The following is a 19085-nucleotide window of genomic DNA, read 5'->3' as shown; positions in this document are numbered from 1 at the left end:
TTGCATGAAACAAAGAGAGTGAGAGAACGAGACAGAGAGAGAAAGAGAGAGAGAGAGAGAGAGAGAGAGAGAGAAGGAAACAAAGATAGAGGGATAGAGAAAGAGAGGGTGGATAAACTACCCCCTTGGTAGCACAACGTAGAGAACAAGCGCTGACAGAGAGTCAACGAGTACGCGCGGAACGATTCGATCGTTCTCATTCTTGGACACCTTCTTTTCTTTTTCTTCTTCTTCCTTTAGTTTTTTTCTCAAGATCAATATACCATATCCATTCTAATCCTTTCGTTCGTCCTTCTTCTTCTTCTATTTCTCTTTTAATCTCAAGAAGAAGATTTTTGTAAGTCCCACGAAAACATGAAAATCTTGAAAAGTACTGTTCGATACTTATAATACGTCACGGAGGATCTATGAATAGACCTCGATCTTGGACTTCCGCCATTTTCCAACACGCTTCGTACCATTATATACGCACTCATTCGAGCTTTACGTCGTTGTCGTCGTCGTCGTCGTCGTCATCATCTTCATATGTTACTTCTGATTGATCAGTGTTTTATCATTATCGCGAATCAAGTCTTTCGTGAATTTTTCGGCTCTTGGTTACCAACGCAATATCCATCGAGAGATTATCAAAAAGGAACTTGGCTGAGGTATGAGGATGTTTTCAAGTGACCGGTTTCTCAGGGAGACCACGAAATCCTTTAAAATTCGAATGGATCGTTCAAGTAATATCGAGATAAAACGGTGATGCCAATCGACTCACTCGACAAACTTATCGAGCGAGAAATGACGTCAAAAAGAGACGTCATTGAGGATATCTGCGGATGTTCCGCGATATCCTCTATCGTGCAAAGAAAAGATAGTCTTGGACACTTCAAATCCACTTCGGGTGAGTAATTTTTCTTCTTAGAAATTCAAACTCTCTAGAGCTTTTTGTGCTTTCTTTTTTTCTGCACTGTTGCAAGACGATTTTTCGATCGATTGCTCTTTTCTTTCTTTCTTCTTTTTCTTTTTCTTTTTTTTTTTTTTTTTTTTGATCATTTCCTTTCTCCTTTCTTACTACTTTCTCAGACAGAGAGAGAGAGAGAGAGAGAGAGAGAAAGAGAGAGAGGTACCAATGGTTTTAGCACAATGGTGATACAACGATCATCAAACTTATTGTACGCAAAAGAACTACTGAATATTTTATGACAATCACGTAGATCGTCAAGGTCTTCGACATATTACGGTGTCTATAGTGTCGGACGATCGATATCCACGCACGTGTTCTCTCCCGAGCTGACAAATCGATTGATCAGAAAGAGACCCTTGTCAAGAAATACTTCTTTCGTATTTGAATCTTTGTTCAAATCGATCATGTTACTCTATTGAAAGAAATATTCTCGTTAGGATAATACTTACTAATTTTTTCTTTTTCTCTTTTTTAATATCATACGTGAATTGTAGTAACTTTGTAAATCATGGATTGCAATACCTTGGATTATCTAGTTACTATATTTTTTTGACGTATGGATATCATATCTTTTTTTGACGATATCGTTCGTCCGATATATCTGACAAGCATATCATATAATATTTTTTACAGTTGAATTTTGAATTGAATTTATCTCTAGAATTTATGAAATATCATTGTATGGTTTATCCTCGATTCAAAAGTGAATTTACAGAAGAATCCGAAATAAAATATCCCTTTGTCTACATTCACCATGAAAAATAAACATAGCCTTCGTTTTGAAACCCCGGAACGCTCTGCTATGTAATCCACATTGGTCTACAGAAAAAAAAAAAAAAAAAAAGAAAAAAAAGAAAAATATTTCCAAAACTATGCTTTTCATGAAACTCGATTAATTAAAAAGGCACACTCGTATGTATAGATAAAAATACAGAATACGATTATTTATATTGATAAAATGAAATTTATAAACGTTTCAGACATTTTGATAGAAATATTAATAAATCAATTTCAATCGAATTTTCCAAAAAAAGAGAAAAACAAAAAATTAAGAGAATGCTTAATGGATAAGTTTTATTTAAAAGTCATATTATGTATTTACCCGTTTATTTATTTGAAGAAATTCTTCATTTTCATGAAACAACGAAAGCGACGAAAGTACTTCGTATTAATATTCAAAAGACATTGCCATTATCTTGAAAAAAAGAACGTCGAAGTTATGTCGTGAAACATAGATAAAAGAAGATTTCTTTTCTCTAAAAGTCAAAGCTCTTCATAGATTTTAAATGTACACGAGACGTCTGGCTTTCCGTGTATCATTTCTATCACTGTTTTCTCGATGTTTCTCTCTTTCACCTTCTCCCCCTCTTGTCTTCATTCTTTCCTTCTCGATTTATTTCTCCCCTCCAAAGATATTCAAAGAGCAGCTGCTTCGTTTCCGAATCCATCGACCCTTCTCGCAGTCTTGAATCTCTGTTGGCAGTTAGAAGCCGGTGGGCGCTTACGGTTTTATTTCTTTTCAAGCCTTTCCAAAAATAATTCTATTTTATTCAATTCTCTTTGTTTTTTCTTTCTTCCCTTTCTTTCCTTATCGTCCATCAATCCTGAAAAGTTTTCAAAAGTGCAATAATAATATCAAACGGTATTCTTTTGATATAAATGTCGATTAAAATTTGCATTCTTTTTTTTTCTTTTTTTTTTTTTTTTTTTATAAATAATTGCAACGCTCGAAAAACGTGTATCAAATTGGTATCGATCGCGATACGACACACGATGGGTTTTTCTCTTAATACCATCTTAATACTGTCCGATGTGCCCGCGAACTTTCTCAAGGTGCACACACTTCCGTGGGGTGTCGCTTTCTGTCTTGGCGCCTAGACCACAGGGCCTCAGGCCCCAGTCAGGTATAAGACAGTCTCTCCATTCAACGTAAGGAAGTAACGAGGAAAGCAGTGGCAGAACAAAACGTCGTTTCTTTCAACTTCTCCCACCATTTTCTTCTCGTCGCAAGTTCTACTACTCTTACTTACTCCGATGTTTTCATTCTCAAGAAAATGAAAGTGATCGTTCAAAAGGATTCAATAACAGAGATTGATCATGGAAGAGGACAATTTTTTCAATTAAAAAGTGACGAATTTTTCTTTTTTAAACAAAAATTTCAGTGTTCCGGAACATGTGGAAGTCATAATTTTAAGTGACATATTTTATCAAAGTATGAAACAATGATCGATAAATTAGAACTATAGCCCCGTTTAAATAATAATTTATATGCGAATTTTCTTTTATGTGTTGGCACCACGTATATACACAAGAAAACTTAATACAACGAGTTTATGTTAACCTGCAAGGTGAACATCTCCAAAATGGTTTTCTTCGGGAGGAAAGAAAAGATCGAGGATCGTCGATTACTGGCTAGCATGGATGCCATGAATGGCACGAAAATGTATCAAGTCGAAAACGGTAATATAAATAACTTCATAGAAAATAAACATTAAAATGTAATCTAATCTATTATAACATCAAAATATGACTTAACGAACACATTGAAAAATGCTAAAAACATATATATACATATATATATATATATATATATATATGTATATAATGAAATGTTTAAATGAATGAAAGAGATAATCAATAAACTTACGCGATCGTGATTTTCTGAAATCAAAACAAAATATTTCCCATAACTTTCGTTCGCCACAGGAAACGTTCTTCGAACATTAAGGAATTTCTTTCTTAAATACATATATCGTGTGGATGTAGAGTACAAATATTATCTTTGGGTCTCATCTCTATCATTCTATTTACTCTTTCATCTTTGTAAATATATTATCTTATACAATTAGTTTTCGATCGAAGATCGTAATGATAATTATTTTCGGTCATTCCCTGTGTCTACTCGTTAATATGAAAAATAAGAAGAGAGCTTGCTTCTTGTAAATGTTATCTCGCTCTAACGTATATACACCTAACGTTATTATTGTCACGAAAACCAGGTCGGTAGATTATGAAATACGGACATGCGATATAAATGTGCAATACTAGTATGTGCATAATACTTAAGTACTAACTTACTTACCATGGGTTCATCGATACAGTGCACATTGGTGCGCTTTAATCACTCATACGACCTGAAGTATATAAATATGTCATTATTCTTTTCTACAGGAATATTTTAACGATTCATTTTCATGAATTAATTTGTTATGCACTAATACGAATTATATTTTATTCAGATCTACTTTTTTTTTCTTTTCGAACAACAAGATAATCTCATAAGATGTTTCACAGTGTGCCTTCAAATAAAGCATGCGATAAGAATATTACATAGAATTTTAAACAGTTTAGACTCATCGTAACAAAAAAAAAAAAAAAAAAAAAAAAAAAAAAAGAAAATAGTCATATAGAAAGACAGAAGAGAAAAAAAGATAGATGGAACAAAAAATTTACAATAATCCTAAATGCCTATTATCCGATAGAAACAATGAAGATAAGCTCAAAAAAAGAAACAAAAAAAAATTATCCCTCCTAGCGTATATGAAATGTATATAAAACGCGAAACATTCCTACTGAATGAACTTTAATATCTAGATAGATAAAGTTATAAAAAGACGAAATACGATAACGGATAAGGGGAAATTTTATCTCGTTACTAGTGAAACACTTTTTTGGATGTATGAAACCGTAGTAACACCAGTATTCATAGTATATCAACGAAAGAGATAGGTATAAAACATCGCCTAAGGTTTCCGTCCTATCGTTTTCATTACCACAAACAACAAGAAATTAAGTTATCATATTTCGAAGGGAATCGTTCTAATTAACATCTCGTTTTGACCTCCTTAAATAATTCTATGTGCATACATACATATATCGATAATCGAAAACAAAGCTTCTTACGTCGCACTAATGCACTCATTCGACATAACACGCAATGCTAATAGAAAAGCACTTAGAACTCTATCATTAGTATAGCACAATACTTGAAAGACCTTGAAACCTTGATCCAAATACGTGTTAATGAGAGCTAGGAAATACTTCGAATGTATATATTCATTATCCTGTCTTCTTCTTTCTTAAAAGAAGAAAAAACAAAATGAATGATGATGAAAGAAAAAAAAAGAAAGAAAAAAAAAGAGAGAGAAAGAGAGACAGACAGAAATAAAATATATCGATCGTTTTAATTCGACGAGTAAAACGCGTGGTGTCTCAGCCACCTGTAGCTATTCTAATATTGATCCTTGGTCCGGAACATGACCACGCCCGAGGATTGGTAAAGAGGGGTAGAGAAAGAGAAAGAGAAAGAGAGAGAGAGAGAGAGAGAGAGAGATATTATCGTTGCGATCTCCCATTTTCCACCCTCTCTCGTAGCTGCTGCTACTGCTGCTGCCACCCTCGTTGTAGCTGCTGTCGCTATTGCTGCTGCTGCTACCCTTATTGTCTCGCACACATAACCTCGAAACAAGTTATGGAAAAGTACGCGGTTACTGTTCCAGCCGCGTTCATGCACGTACGTGAAAATCTCGAGGAACTGGGAAAAGTGGCCAACGACACGGATCTTCTCTTTCTTAAGGGTCTCCTCGACAGCCCCGTTGTAACTTCTCTCGTTAAGGTGAGTTTTCATCTCTGATGATTTCTTTTTTCTGTCCTTTTTTTTGCCGGCAACTTTCTCAACCATATATATATATATATATATATATATATATATGTGTGTGTGTGTGTGTGTGTGTGTATGTGTACATACTTATCGTTTGATGTTTCAAAGATTTCTCATCAATGTTAATAATAAAGATAATGAGCTATTGTTTCGAGGATCCCTAAGATCCTTAATTATCTAGAATTACTTCCTTCTCATTTAAATTAATGAAATGTCACGTTCAATCAGTTTATCTGTATTAGAATTAATCATTGAGCTCATGGGTATTGTATTTTAAGATCTTTCAAATTATTTTTACGTTCGAGATGATAACTATTACTTGACATTTTTGATTAATTACGTGATGTTTTCTATCGACTTCCAAGTGATTGATTAAACCGGGATAGACGACTGACGAGACAATTATCTTTACTTGTATCTCTTCTTTTTTCTTTCTTTCTTTTTTTTTTTACGATCACTCGGAATTTCCTTTAGCAGGTGAAAAATGGATTAATTTATGATCAGTTAGAATACTTAAGTATATCATTGAGGTAGAAATATTTTCTTTTTGAAATCGATTTGCTTCATCATCCTCATTCGATCGATACCCCGGAGTGCGGTGCGTGTCCATTTTCAAAAATAAATTTAGTGAAAATCGAGAAAAAAGAACTGAAAGCTTTTTTTTTCAAAATCGTTGCATCGTTGCAGCATCTGTCTCGAACGTATTCGTTTTTCATTCATTAAAATATTTTCTATACTTTTAGATTCAATAATCATAAATTCTTAAATGAGTACGACATTTAAATCCACTTGAAGAGAACAAAAATTTTGCCCTATTAATAATTATAAAATATGTTCGCATTCGAAATTATACTAAATTTAGTAGTTACAAAAATAAATCATGGCACTAGGGACGAAGAATGAAAGCCAAAACAGAGAAAGAAATACGGCAAATGTGAAAGAAACTCGTGACGAATTTAGTTCAACATAAACACTGTTGCTTTTTTCTTACTCTTTCGAATTCCACGGAAAACAGAAGAGAGTGCTTATCTACGTCACGGAACGCGCGTGGCAGAAATTTTTTGGTGAGTTAAGTGTTGTTTTATTTTTCTTTTCTTTTCTTTCCTTTATGACGTACTACCATACATGAGAACAAATTTTCACACTATGTCAATCACGACACACTTTATAAGATATTCCGAAAAAACAAAAAAGAAAAAATTCATTACAAAAATTCCTTTTAGTAAAAACTATTACCACGAATAAGATATTCAAATATCGTTTGATAACCGAAAGAAAATTCTAAGGAAATGGAAGAAAATATACATATAAAAATTTATGAGGATACTCGAGTTAAGGAATATCATCAATTTTAAATAACATCCTTCGATTTACTCGTAAAACGTAAAAATTACGATCTATTAAATGAAACAGTAAAACGTAATGGATAGCATACGGAATAAACCATGCAACGTGATTGCCTTCAGATGCGTAATCATTTCCACATTTGAAAGAAAAATTTTTGTTTAGTTTACTACGATTCTATTTAGCGATTTATATTTAAATATTATATAAATAATTCGAAATACAAGAGGAAAATTTTTAAAATTATTGACAGATGAATTTAATAAAATAAAAAAAAAAAAAAATCAATATTTTATTCGTAACTAATCAATTTTCAGAGAAAATATTCGTCTCGAACTCATTTAATTTTCAAGCACTACTCGTAAATTGAATTTCCATGAATTTTATCGCGAAAGAGTCGTTACGTTTATTAGATCGGAACGTTATCGAGGAAGAAATAAAAAATGGGGGAAAAAAAAAAAAAAAACAGAAAAGCTCTCAAACAAAACATTCAACGTTGTTATCCATGGTCTATCTCGTATCATTATCGTAACCATCGTTTCAGAATCGAATATATAAACTCACAGAGGATACTTTATTATTTTTTAAATCTTCATCTAGAATCGGTATTATCGTGAACGCGGAACGAAAAGGATTTCATTTTATAGAGAATTTTAAAGATGATTTCTTCTTTTACATTTTCCAAATGATGTGACATCAACTTTCGAATCAACATATAATATAGATATATATGAATACACGAGTAGGTACATCCCAAGCATTTGAAAGTTTTCCCAAGAGTTTTTTTAGCGACGAGCTCACACGTTTCTTCGAGTCACCTGTCTCGACGTCGACTCCGCCACATTCCAAGGCTCGTACCTGCTGTTACGATATTCAAAAAAAGAAACAGGTAAAAGAAAAAGAGAAGCATCCGATGCGTGTCTGGTGTTAAGAAGTCGTTAAGTCGATTCTCGGTTTCCAATCCTTCTTGGGTTAGTTTAACAATGAAAGGGCGTTGACAAGCACGGCAGGATATCAACACATTTTCGCCGAAAAGTCATCGAGATATTCGAAAAGCTTTTCTCCAATTTTCACCGGATAATTGGTTAACAGCTCGAAAAAGAAAACAATAAAGGATCGTAGAAAGTGAGAACATAATTTTTTTTTTTTTATCTATCCTCCTGTCAACACTTCCATTTTCTAACAGAATTACATTCAAATTTTATTCTTACATCAACATATCAAAATGGCAATATAGATTTAATTTGGTGTCATCTAACGGTAACTATGATTAATATCTCTTTATGATAATCTAAAAAAAAAAGAGTTTTATAAATTATGTGAAATTTCACATACTACACGTATATCGTAGACTATTTCCTTGGTAAGTGCTAACTGTATCTTGATTATTGGGTAACAACGGGAAAGAGAAAATGGATTACTTCTGACGTCAGAATAAACGTCCGCTAATTAGAGTAATTTCGATCATTATAATAGAATCCTCGGGTAATGAGAGAGTAACGTTAAGATCAAATGACATGAGTGAAAGTTTCGTATGTAATTATCGGACATAATCATTCTCCGTCGTTCTAACGAAATCATTGAAATTCTGGGGCTAAATTCGAATGGAAACAGACAGGAAATAAAGTCTCCCTCCGATGTGCGTGACGTGCGGTGAGATTTAAAAAAAAGAAAGAATTTCAAGCTTATTATTCTCTTCTCGGACATAGAAAGATACGTTTGATCTTGATTATTGTCACGTCACGTATTAATCAAAATTTGTCTCATCGTTAGATTTCTTTCGAACGGACTGAATAAAAATCTTCATTAAAAGGAATATTTGTTATTAAATGAAAATTTCTTTTAACGTCTTTAATGTTGAAGACAAAAAATCGCGTTGCTCATCCTCAGTAATATACGCGTAATGAGATCTGACCCCGTCAACTTCATTAATTGACCCGATCGTCTTAGGCGCCTATTCCGTATGGCGTAGGCGTTCGCTTGTTCGCGCGCACACAAATTCAAAGAGAACACGACATGCGCACTTCTTCTTAAAGATAGATAAAGAGAGAGAGAGAGAGAGAGAGAGAGACACGTGTACGTATTTTCTTTCTTTCTCTTTCATATACACATAAGAGAGTAGAACGTGTGTACAAGACGATGTAATTTCAAGCGAAGAGCCGGCTTTTGCAATCACCGATGGAGAGCGATGGGGAGAACGTGCGCGTTGTAACTTCCTTCCTCGATTGTATTTGTAACAGGATCGTAATTATTTTCCCACAGTGCCATAGGTCAATGTCTTTCCGAACAATACGAATTTAAAAACGATAGAATAAACAAATTTATTCTATCATTTTTTAAAAGAAATATATATATGTAAAGTAAGTGCGCGCATGTTTATAAACATCATTGAATGTTTTCAAATATTTTTCTATCCTCGTTTTTAAGGGAAAACTAATTTGATCTAAAATAATTCACTTTTTCATCCCCCAAGTGAAAAATTTATATACATTATCCTTATTTTCTTCACTCGGAATAATACGAATTTTGTATGAACTTTTGTAATTTAAAAAATAAAAAGGAAAAAAAAATCGCTACACGTAAATCGCTAAATATAAAATTTCTACGTCTGAATTGAATTTCGTTAGACATCGTCAATTTCATTTGAATGTACGACATTTAATGTCAAACGTAATTTTATCATCGGTAAAGGTAAAGAAAAGTAAAGTAAACTAACGAATGAAAAAAAAAATTTGATTGAAATTTCGTGTCGCGCGAAAGGAGAGAAAAAAGGAAAAAGAAGAAAGGAAAAGAAAAAAATTTGTATACTTCTCATGGCACTGAAGAATATTTTATACGTCCCTGTTGTCCATGTCGTATGCGAACGTAGCGGTGCGTCGCATGCCAGAGAGTCGTGGCAAAGCAGGAGAAGAAGAAGGGCCCCCACCTGTTTCAGAAAGTCGAACGGACTGAACGGGCTGCCTATGCGGAGGGGAAAAACGTCAGTAGTAGGCGCGGCAGTTTTCAGACGCTGCTACCTCAGCGTACACCTCTTTTACGACACATTCTTTTCTTTCTTTCTTTCATTCTTTCTTTCTTTCGTTCTTCCTTTCTTGTTCGAAAAGCTTTTTTTTTTTTTTATTTTTTTTTTAATCAAAACGAAAGGAGACCTTTGCCCCCTGGTGCGTTAAAACAGTGTACTTCTACGAGTATATATATATATATATATATATTCTCTCTATCGTGACGTTACACGTTCTATCTACAAAAACTACGGCGATCAATATCAACGTTGTACGTTGCTCTTCATCGAGGCCACTGACTCGTTTCAACGAACTACGTCCAGTTCAACGAAGAAGCGAGATTAAAAGAAGCTTCACAGGATATTCACGTTATTTGTTTCCTTTTACTCAGGTGAGCGCGTCCGGTATTCTCAAAGCGATCATTATTGGACTCGTTGAATTTAAGATATTAAGAGAAAATCATTAACGCAAAATTACAGGATAAATATCACATATGATATATCAGTTTTATTGTATACGATAAAGTATACAATAAAATAGGGAGATTTAAGTATGTACGTATTATATGTTTGTATTTTCGAGATCATTTCCGTGGCTACGTCTAGTAATGACTGGTAAACAGAGAATAGAATGAGAAAGTTCCATCGAAATGGATTACGATGAAACGAGCATCGCTAAAGTGCATAGAAAGTTTACGAATTCAAGATACATTGTGTCGAGCATGATGTTTGGTCAAAATGTTAGAACGTGCTTTATTGTACGTTTAATATTAGCATAGGAGGATTTTCAAATGATTCGGAAATAACGAAAGAACGTTGGTGAAAGGCAATGTACGAGAATAAGAGATGAACATTCCAAAGTTCGATCGAATACTATTGCTATTTTTTTTATATAAAAAATACATGTATACAATATATATGTACACATGTATATACGTATATATCTTTCAACGTAAATAATGCAAATTTAATAAATCAATCAAGATATAGAAAACAAGATATGATATCTACCAAATTAAACGTCTAAATGTTATTGTTATTTTTAAGAAGAAATTCCAACGATTCTCGATTAATCAAATCCAAGGATAAATTTGATCTCGTTAAAATTGGCAAATCTAGCAAACATATGTCTCGCATATGTCTCGCATTTCGTTTCTTTGCATACGGTTTACCTCGATCGTCGGACAAAGCGTTGGAACAACATTAATGTTTATTTTCCAACCACGAATAAATCCTATTGATGAATTACGTGAATCGCAATTTGATTTATGCCGAGAATTTAAATGCTTTGATCGGCACGGGTCGAAATTTCTAATAAATGACCGATAACAGGTATATATAGTGATTTTGAAATCTTTAGACACGGTTTATCTTTCTATAACTAAAAATCGATTGATAACGAAACAAAGAATAATAACTCTTTGGGAATACATAATACGTACGATGATGAAAGAACGTGATAAAAATGACCATAACGTTTATTCGTTCGGAGCATTCATATAATGCAGTAGTACGTACTACGTACTAACATATATATATATTGCGAATGAACGTGATTCAATGGTGAGTCATCGTCATCATGGATCTCCGAGTAACATGTTTAATATATACTTGCAAAATCTGTTGTGCGAAATATAACAGACGTACATTTTAAAATTGGCCCCCGTGTTAAATCTAGAATAATGAAATAATTGTTTACAAACGACAGAATATCAAATTGCAAAACTAATCGTGGATGCATTCACCATGCGTTTTAATGCAAACTCGTTTCTCTCTCTCTCTCTCTCTCTCTCTCTCTCTTTTTCTCTGAATAAATCGATTTCTCTTCAAACTTAATTGTAAATCATGTAAATATTGTTTAATTTCTTTTGCGTTTCTACTTGTGTTCCTTGTTTCGAGTATATTTGTAATAGCTTTCTAATTGAAATTTTTTTTTTCTTAATAGCTTTTTAATTAAAAATACTCTTGTGTCACATACGATATTTGATCGTTTTCAAATCGTTTAATTCTATATACAAAAAAAAAGAAAAAAAAAAAAAAAAAGAAAAAAAAAGAATAAATCAAAAGCCGTTTCAGATAAATTTATTCATTAGAAAATATTCGTTAGCATTATTATAAAGCATTGTTCTCGATGAATTACCTCTTAAAGGTGACTTTCGAAGCGATGAGAATGACCCACTTTCGTAATTAATCCGTAATTATTGTGACTCAGTATTGACTCTAAACACGAGTCAGGACCTAACCATAGAGGCATTGACTCTAGAATTTAATAAACCTAATGCTATTAATCCCCCATTGACAACACTTTCCTTGTTCTTCTTTTGATACGTTCTTTTTTTTCCATGGATTTTAAATATAATAATATTTTTTTCTTTTTTCTTCTTCTTATTAATTAACTGTGTCAAGTGAAAAATGTCCTTATATTATCGACATTTCGTATATAGGAATAATAAATGACTTTTATCTAAAGGCCATTTTATCTATAACGTGAGTTCATTAAAGAAAAATTCGTTGATACAGCTGCGCGATAATCATTATTAAAGTTCTCTTATTCTCATGGAAATACAAAGGCGAAAGATAACCATAGCATCTCGCCATACCGTAATGGCTTTGGAAACCCGTTCTAACTTTCACAACCGGTAAGAATGATTAGGTGAGCTCACGGGGCTTAGCTTAATATTGGAAAAATAGTTTGAATTCAAAGCTACTTTGGGCATCAAAACAATTATTATAACGTTGATTCGAAGAAAATGATTTTATATATGTATATATTTTTGTTTCGTTTTTAAATGATCATTGATATCCATGATAATGTTGTAATCTTTTTTTTTTTTTTTTTTAACGTTATCAAGGAATCAAAAAATTATAAATATTTCGTGGTTAAAGGGTTATTTACTTAAGCACAATCGATATCGAAAGTTCTTCAACAGCAAGACTCTCTTGTCTCTGTGAATAAAGCTGGAATATAAGATACGAACGAAAACCTGTTTTCAATGGATCCCGGTGTGACTTCTGACTAACTTTCAGGTCCAGGAACGTCTCGAAGACGGCCCGGTCCCTGTAGAACCGGTATGCTCTTCTGTCTGTGACATCGTCGACGAGGTCTGCCACGAGCTTCAATCCTATAGAAACGAATACGGCCGTGAATTGGTAGCTCTGTTGAGAAACTCCCACTTGAAGGCGCTCTTAGAGACTCACGACGCTGTCGTGGAACGTAGAGAAGCTTCACCGATTTCAGAACCAATTCCATCTTTAGTTATGCCTTCCGACGAGAGAACGGAAGTCATGAGAGTCGTTGGACTTACAAGACAACCCGACGAACCATTGGTAAATAATTGATACTTTTTCTAGATGAACTAGATGAACTGTTATTTTTTTTGTTTGTTTGTTTCAAAAGAACAAAATTTGTTTTAAAATTTTATTTAACTTTGTTTAATATTAAAAGAAAAAAAAAAAAAAAAAAAAAAAAAAAAACAAAGAAAAAAATTTCCTTTGATTTAATCAGAAATTGATATTTTATTTTTATTACATGTAATATTAAAGTCAATAGAGGAACAGACTTTTATGCCACTTTCAAAAATAATGTGATTAATGTTATGAAAATTCCAGGGAAATCTATAAAATCTATTTAAATAAACCGATCCAAAAATAAAACAGAATTAATGTAAAATCTATTAGTGATTTATCTAGATGCTTTATAACGTATATAAATATATACATAAATGCGATTTTGTATAGAGTTCTCAAAATAGAGCTTGGAATTGAGAATCATTTCTCTTTCCTTGAAACAAGCATCAACATATATCTTTCTCTCTTTATCTTCTTCTTTCTCGAAAATGGAAAGAGAAACGTTGAAAATCTTTGCCAGGCGAGTATCTCTCTCTCTCCTTCTCTCAAAATTAGATTCGTCGAAAGGAAAGACGGAAATGCCACATGCAGTTCATAAATAAGTAGAAACGTTTATTATTCTCGCTAGTTCGATCTCGCGCCATGTGGTCAGCGGCAATTCGATTTTCTAATACCCCCATGTATCTGGAATTTCGTTACCAAGAACAGCAAAAAAAAAAAAGAAGAAAAAAAGAGAAATAAAAAGAAAGGAAACTCAAAGTATGCGAAAGCAACGAGAAAATTCTCTTAAGTATCAATTTTTCAGAGACAATTTTCATTCGCAATTTAAATGAAAATGATCAAAGATGATCAGTTTTACGTTCGTCGTCTTCAGATTTTCTAAGTTTGTTTCATTTAATGGATTCACAGCTGGAACGATTTGATTTTAACTTCGATAAATAATTTTAACGATATAAGTCGAGTAAAAGTTTGATATTCTTTCAGGGTCTGACAGTGCAAGTTGACGAGTCTGGCAACTTGATAATAGCCAGGATCCTTGGTGGTAGCACAGCAGCAAGACAAAGACTCTTAAGAATAGGCGAGGTGATCTTGGAGGTGAACGGGAAGCCTGTTCACAATCCCGATGAATTGCAACAGGCCATACACGAGGCTAAAGAGAATCTCTTTTTAAAATTGGCCCCTGGAATAGCTAATGACGGCAGTAGACCGCTCAAGTCCACGGTAAGCGAACATATTGCATGACGTTATTTGTTCCACTCTACTGATCGGTTCAACAATTACAACTTCAGACAATATATATATATATATATATTTTTTTTTTTTTCTTTACGCTCATTCAACAACGTAATATCTTCGATTCCAATGAAAATGGAAATAATCTCTGCGCCAATTATCGCAAAGTTCTCATAACAAGGATAATTAACGATAGTTCTAACAACGGGAATACTTTTATAATCATTGAATCGTTTTTGACGAATTACTTCGACGGCATTGCTAAATCCTTTGTTTTTTTTTTTTTTTTTAATATTCATGATTATTTAAGTTCTTCGAAACTAATAATAATTATTAATAATAAAACCAATCGTATAATAAATACCATGTAATTAGTAAACGATTTTATTTTTGCAGTGTTACATGAGAGCTCTGTTCGATTATGAGCCATCAGAGGATACTCTTTTACCATGTAAAGAAATAGGTTTGCGTTTTAACAAAGGTAACGTCTTACAAATAGTGGACCAAGCCGATCCAAATTGGTGGCAGGCACGAAGAGTCGAAGGTGACGGATTGAGTTCAGCCGGTCTTATACCGTCCTTGGAATTGGAAGAACGGAGGAAGGCTTTCGTTCCGCCTGAGGCAGATTTCGTTCACAAAATAAGTATTTGTGGGACGAGAATCTCAAAGAAAAAAAAAAGGAAGATGTATCAGTCGAAATCCAACGGGGAATTCGACGGTGCTGAATTGCTTCTTTATGAGGAAGTTGCTAGGATGCCACCTTTTAGACGTAAGACTTTGGCATTGGTTGGACCACGTGGTGTTGGTAGACGAACACTGAAGAACAGGCTAATAAATAGTGATCGAGAAAAATTTGGCACGATCGTACCATGTAAGAATTTATAGATCAATCAATTCATCATTGATAATTAACACATTGTTGATCAATCACGAGTTAATTCGTGTTTACACTTGTATTAGCTATTTCAATTTATGAAACCCAGAGCAATGACAGAATATTTGCAAAAGTTTTGTTTATTGTGTTTAATCCCGTCCGCTTTATTATTAGAAAAAGAAAAATACTTTTCTTGATATTTAGTTTTTTATCACAATTTTAGTATTAGAAAAATTTCAAGAATGACGGAACGTGACGGTGAAGAATTTTTCAATGTATTATACGCGTATGATTTATCCGATTGTTCGAGTGATTTTGAAATAATTATTAGTGACTTGAAAAGTGCTAGTTGAATTGAAAGATAGTTATGAATCTGATATTAGACTACTAAAATGGTAAAAAAGAAATGTAATATAATTTTAACTTATTTAGATTGTTTCATTTTCATATTCAATTATTAAAATAATAACCACTGATGATATGAGATAGCCTTTGCGTAAAATTTTCGATCAACAATGAGTTAAATTATCTTATATTATAAGATAATGCATGAATGAAATAAATCAATTTATATATTGAAATTTATAAAGATATTGTTAAAACGATAAAATTAATTGATCTTGATCGTATCATTAAAATCTTCTCAAAATGATATTACGTATAATTACGGGATAAATTAATAATAATTCAAATGAGAAATATTAATTATTTTTATATTTTTAGATACATCTCGACCTCCCAGAGTTCTCGAAGAAGATGGAAAAAGTTATTGGTTTACTGATAGAGAAAGTATGGAAAGAGATATCAGAGAACATCGGTATTTGGAATATGGTGAACATGGTGGTCATTTATACGGAACAAAATTAGACTCTGTTCGGGAATTGATAAGAGCGGGAAAAATGTGTGTCCTTGATTGTAGCCCTGCAGCATTGAAGATCCTTCATAATAGTACAGAATTTATGCCTTATGTTATCTTCATAGCAGCACCAGGAATGGAGCAATTAAAAAGTTTATACGATCTTGGAAGGTCTACCGGAGCCAGCAGTCGAAATCTGACGGTATTTATTCGAGCCAAACAATATTTATAATTCATAAAGAATACAATTAGACGAAACTTGATATTTTATAAGCTAAGAACAGTATTTATTACATCGAATTATTTATCCAATTATTTTTCAATCATTATTATTATTATTATTATCTTTATCCTTGTCGTAGAATCGTAGTCCATATCCTATACATGATGACGTTGCATTTTATAAATGTTGCAAAATGAAAATTATTATTTTCAATTTAAGATAAAATACGTGCTCGTAAAATTTGATTTCATTGCTATGAACTCTCCTACAAAACTTTAGAGACATTATTTATATTAAATGCATGATTCGTGCAATGACGTTTATTTTTATTGCATGTGAATTTTGTTGCCAACGCGTTTACCTTACAACATTTAAAGTGAAAAAAAATAATTAAAAGTCTTAGTTAATTATTGATATCATTGGTGGCTCTTATTTGTATATTAGACGTATCTATGCAATACTGCAGCAAGATTTTCCCAAAGTATTTAATCTTATTTCATATAGAAATAATTGCATTTATTTAGTTGTAAAGTCGTTAATCTCCTTTTTGTTCTTTCTTTTTTCTTTTATTTAAAAAGTTTTAGCAACTATTTGTTAAGCTTGATCATCCTATTTGATTTAATCCCTTACATGTATTTGATGTTCGCTTAATAGTTTGACCGGCAGAGTTCGATAAGGTACAGCTCGAGGAGGGCCAGAACACTAGAATCACTTGCATCTTTATATGAGGTTTGTGTTGCATGATGCATCATCTTCGAATCATTTCTATTTATAATAGTTGATAAAAATTTCTTTTCTACGGTGTTACGATAGAAAATAAAATTAAAAATTATATTCAATGATAACAGGAAGACGATTTAAAATCGACTTTGGAGGAATCGGCGGCTTTACAAAGGGCCTACGAAAAATACATCGATCTTGTGATCATCAACGAAGATTTCGATCAAACCTTTAGACAAGTAATCGCAGCTTTAGACGCTTTGGCGACTGAACATCAATGGGTTCCAGTCAATTGGATATATTAATCGAAAGTATGAATCGACGTAAACGAAGTTTTCGTCTTTGTAAGAAAATTCTTCACGAGTTTTGTATTAACAATTATAAGTGAGAATGAGCGAATTAATAATTACTGCCGATTACACGGTTAAAAACCGTTAATTTCGATAGGTTACTACTAGGAAAAAATCAAGCGAAGACTTGATTAAAATAACGCTTGAACGATATTCAATAAAGATCATCGGATCTATTCGTTCAATCGCCATATCTGATAAGAATCAACACGTGGAATTTGAAATTTCAAAATGACGTTTACTTATTCAAAAGAATATCAAATGACAGAAGAATAATTATGATTTCGTCTTTAACATTTAAAAGATTATTATTAATCGGTTCCATTTATTTATTAATTTGTTATAATTATTTATGCGAATATTAAATATATCGCCTAAAAATAGGCCATATTTTGTAAATTCGTCTATAAGTAACAAATCTTTTATGTCTCTTATGATTGGCAACGTATCGATACATTATAGCTCTAATAAGATAAGCATATGAGTATGTTGCTATATCATAAGTTACTTAGAAATACCACCAGGTGTAATATTAAATATTCTCATAAAATAATTATAAATCAGTCATATAAAAAAGAATCGTTCAGTGTCCTAATCAGTTTCGTGTTTCAAAAAGTATCGATATAATTTTCTCAATTCCGAATTAGAATGTTTCATGCCGTTGTAGGAAGTACAATCGTAGAATTTATGTTAATTTTCTTTTTTTTTTGTTTTTTTTTGTTAGTTTATAAACGAGATTATTTCGCCATTGTCAAAGCATTTATTCGGATTTTAATTGTCTTTTAATTGAAAATATTTTGCGACGTTTCATTTTGTGGTTTTTTTTTTTTTTTATAAAATGATATTGTAACAAACAGGCGAAGTCTTGTTTTTTAATCAAGTTTAATCGATTGGATCGATTAAACTTAAGGATTATACCGCCGTCCAATTATTTTTAAGATAATATACGTTTCGTATTTTAAGTTAATATCATCTTTCTGTGCAGGATCACGTACTTTATACTTATCATTGATCGAAAACGATCGCGTTCTTTTGTAATAGATAGGTGAAATATTAATTGTAAGATTTCGTTAATTAATTTCATTTATTTTTTCCTGTTTTATATATGTATATTCTATTCAAATCGCCTTCGATGTTCATACATGCTAAATCATATATTCCTGGCATATATATATATATATATATGTATATATAGTGCCTTAAAGAAGCGCATTCTCTTATTAAGAGTTTGACGCGAAGACCTACTTCTTTTTTTTTCAAGATAAATGTCTTATGTGCGAATTTTACGTAAGTATTAACATATACATTTTCTAACGTATAGCACACTTATGGACATACATAATAGAAATTAAAATAAAATCATGCACTTGCGTATAAGGAAAATATGATGAAAGAACGGAATGCATGTATCGAACGGTGCGATTTTGATCGGACCAAATGATACGCGAAATGAATAAAATTTATCAAATATTTGTTATGAAACAAGACTAATTTCATTTAATCCGATTTATTCTTCGTCATTTAAGT

The 19085-nt window shown here is 32.4% G+C and overlaps 1 protein-coding gene across 4 annotated transcripts; it reads left to right on the top strand.

The window, feature by feature from the left end:
* The first annotated feature begins 158 nt into the window (after nt 1–158).
* On the top strand, nt 159–19085 carry vari (MAGUK p55 subfamily member vari). 4 transcript variants are annotated; one of them, XM_035878047.2, is made up of 8 exons: nt 159–886; nt 5449–5564; nt 12982–13281; nt 14287–14523; nt 14932–15406; nt 16133–16467; nt 17143–17217; nt 17337–19085. In XM_035878047.2, exons 1-8 carry the CDS (start codon nt 745–747, stop codon nt 17511–17513), a joined length of 1857 nt encoding a protein of 618 aa, XP_035733940.1. In that variant the 5' UTR covers nt 159–744; the 3' UTR covers nt 17514–19085. The 4 variants fall into 4 exon arrangements, with proteins under 4 accessions (XP_035733940.1, XP_085511968.1, XP_035733941.2 ...); XM_085655842.1 differs by lacking the exons at nt 159–886; nt 5449–5564 and adding exons at nt 2665–3161; nt 3262–3409 and having other exon boundaries at nt 17337–19083; XM_035878048.2 differs by lacking the exon at nt 159–886 and adding an exon at nt 3298–3409 and having other exon boundaries at nt 17337–19083.

This window comes from Vespa mandarinia, chromosome 3 (genome assembly GCF_050613455.1).
Source record: "Vespa mandarinia isolate Hongniang chromosome 3, ASM5061345v1, whole genome shotgun sequence".
Lineage (NCBI taxonomy): Eukaryota > Metazoa > Arthropoda > Insecta > Hymenoptera > Vespidae > Vespa > Vespa mandarinia.
This window is presented reverse-complemented; position numbering and strand designations above follow the sequence as displayed.

Excerpts from the sequence above, each read along its gene's own strand:
- vari (XM_035878047.2), top strand. The coding sequence starts at position 745 with ATGCCAATCGACTCACTCGACAAACTTATCGAGCGAGAAATGACGTCA. Across the intron at positions 5,565-12,981 it reads TTGTAACTTCTCTCGTTAAG|GTCCAGGAACGTCTCGAAGA; the intron begins GTGAGTTTTCAT and ends ACTAACTTTCAG. Across the intron at positions 14,524-14,931 it reads GTAGACCGCTCAAGTCCACG|TGTTACATGAGAGCTCTGTT; the intron begins GTAAGCGAACAT and ends TTATTTTTGCAG.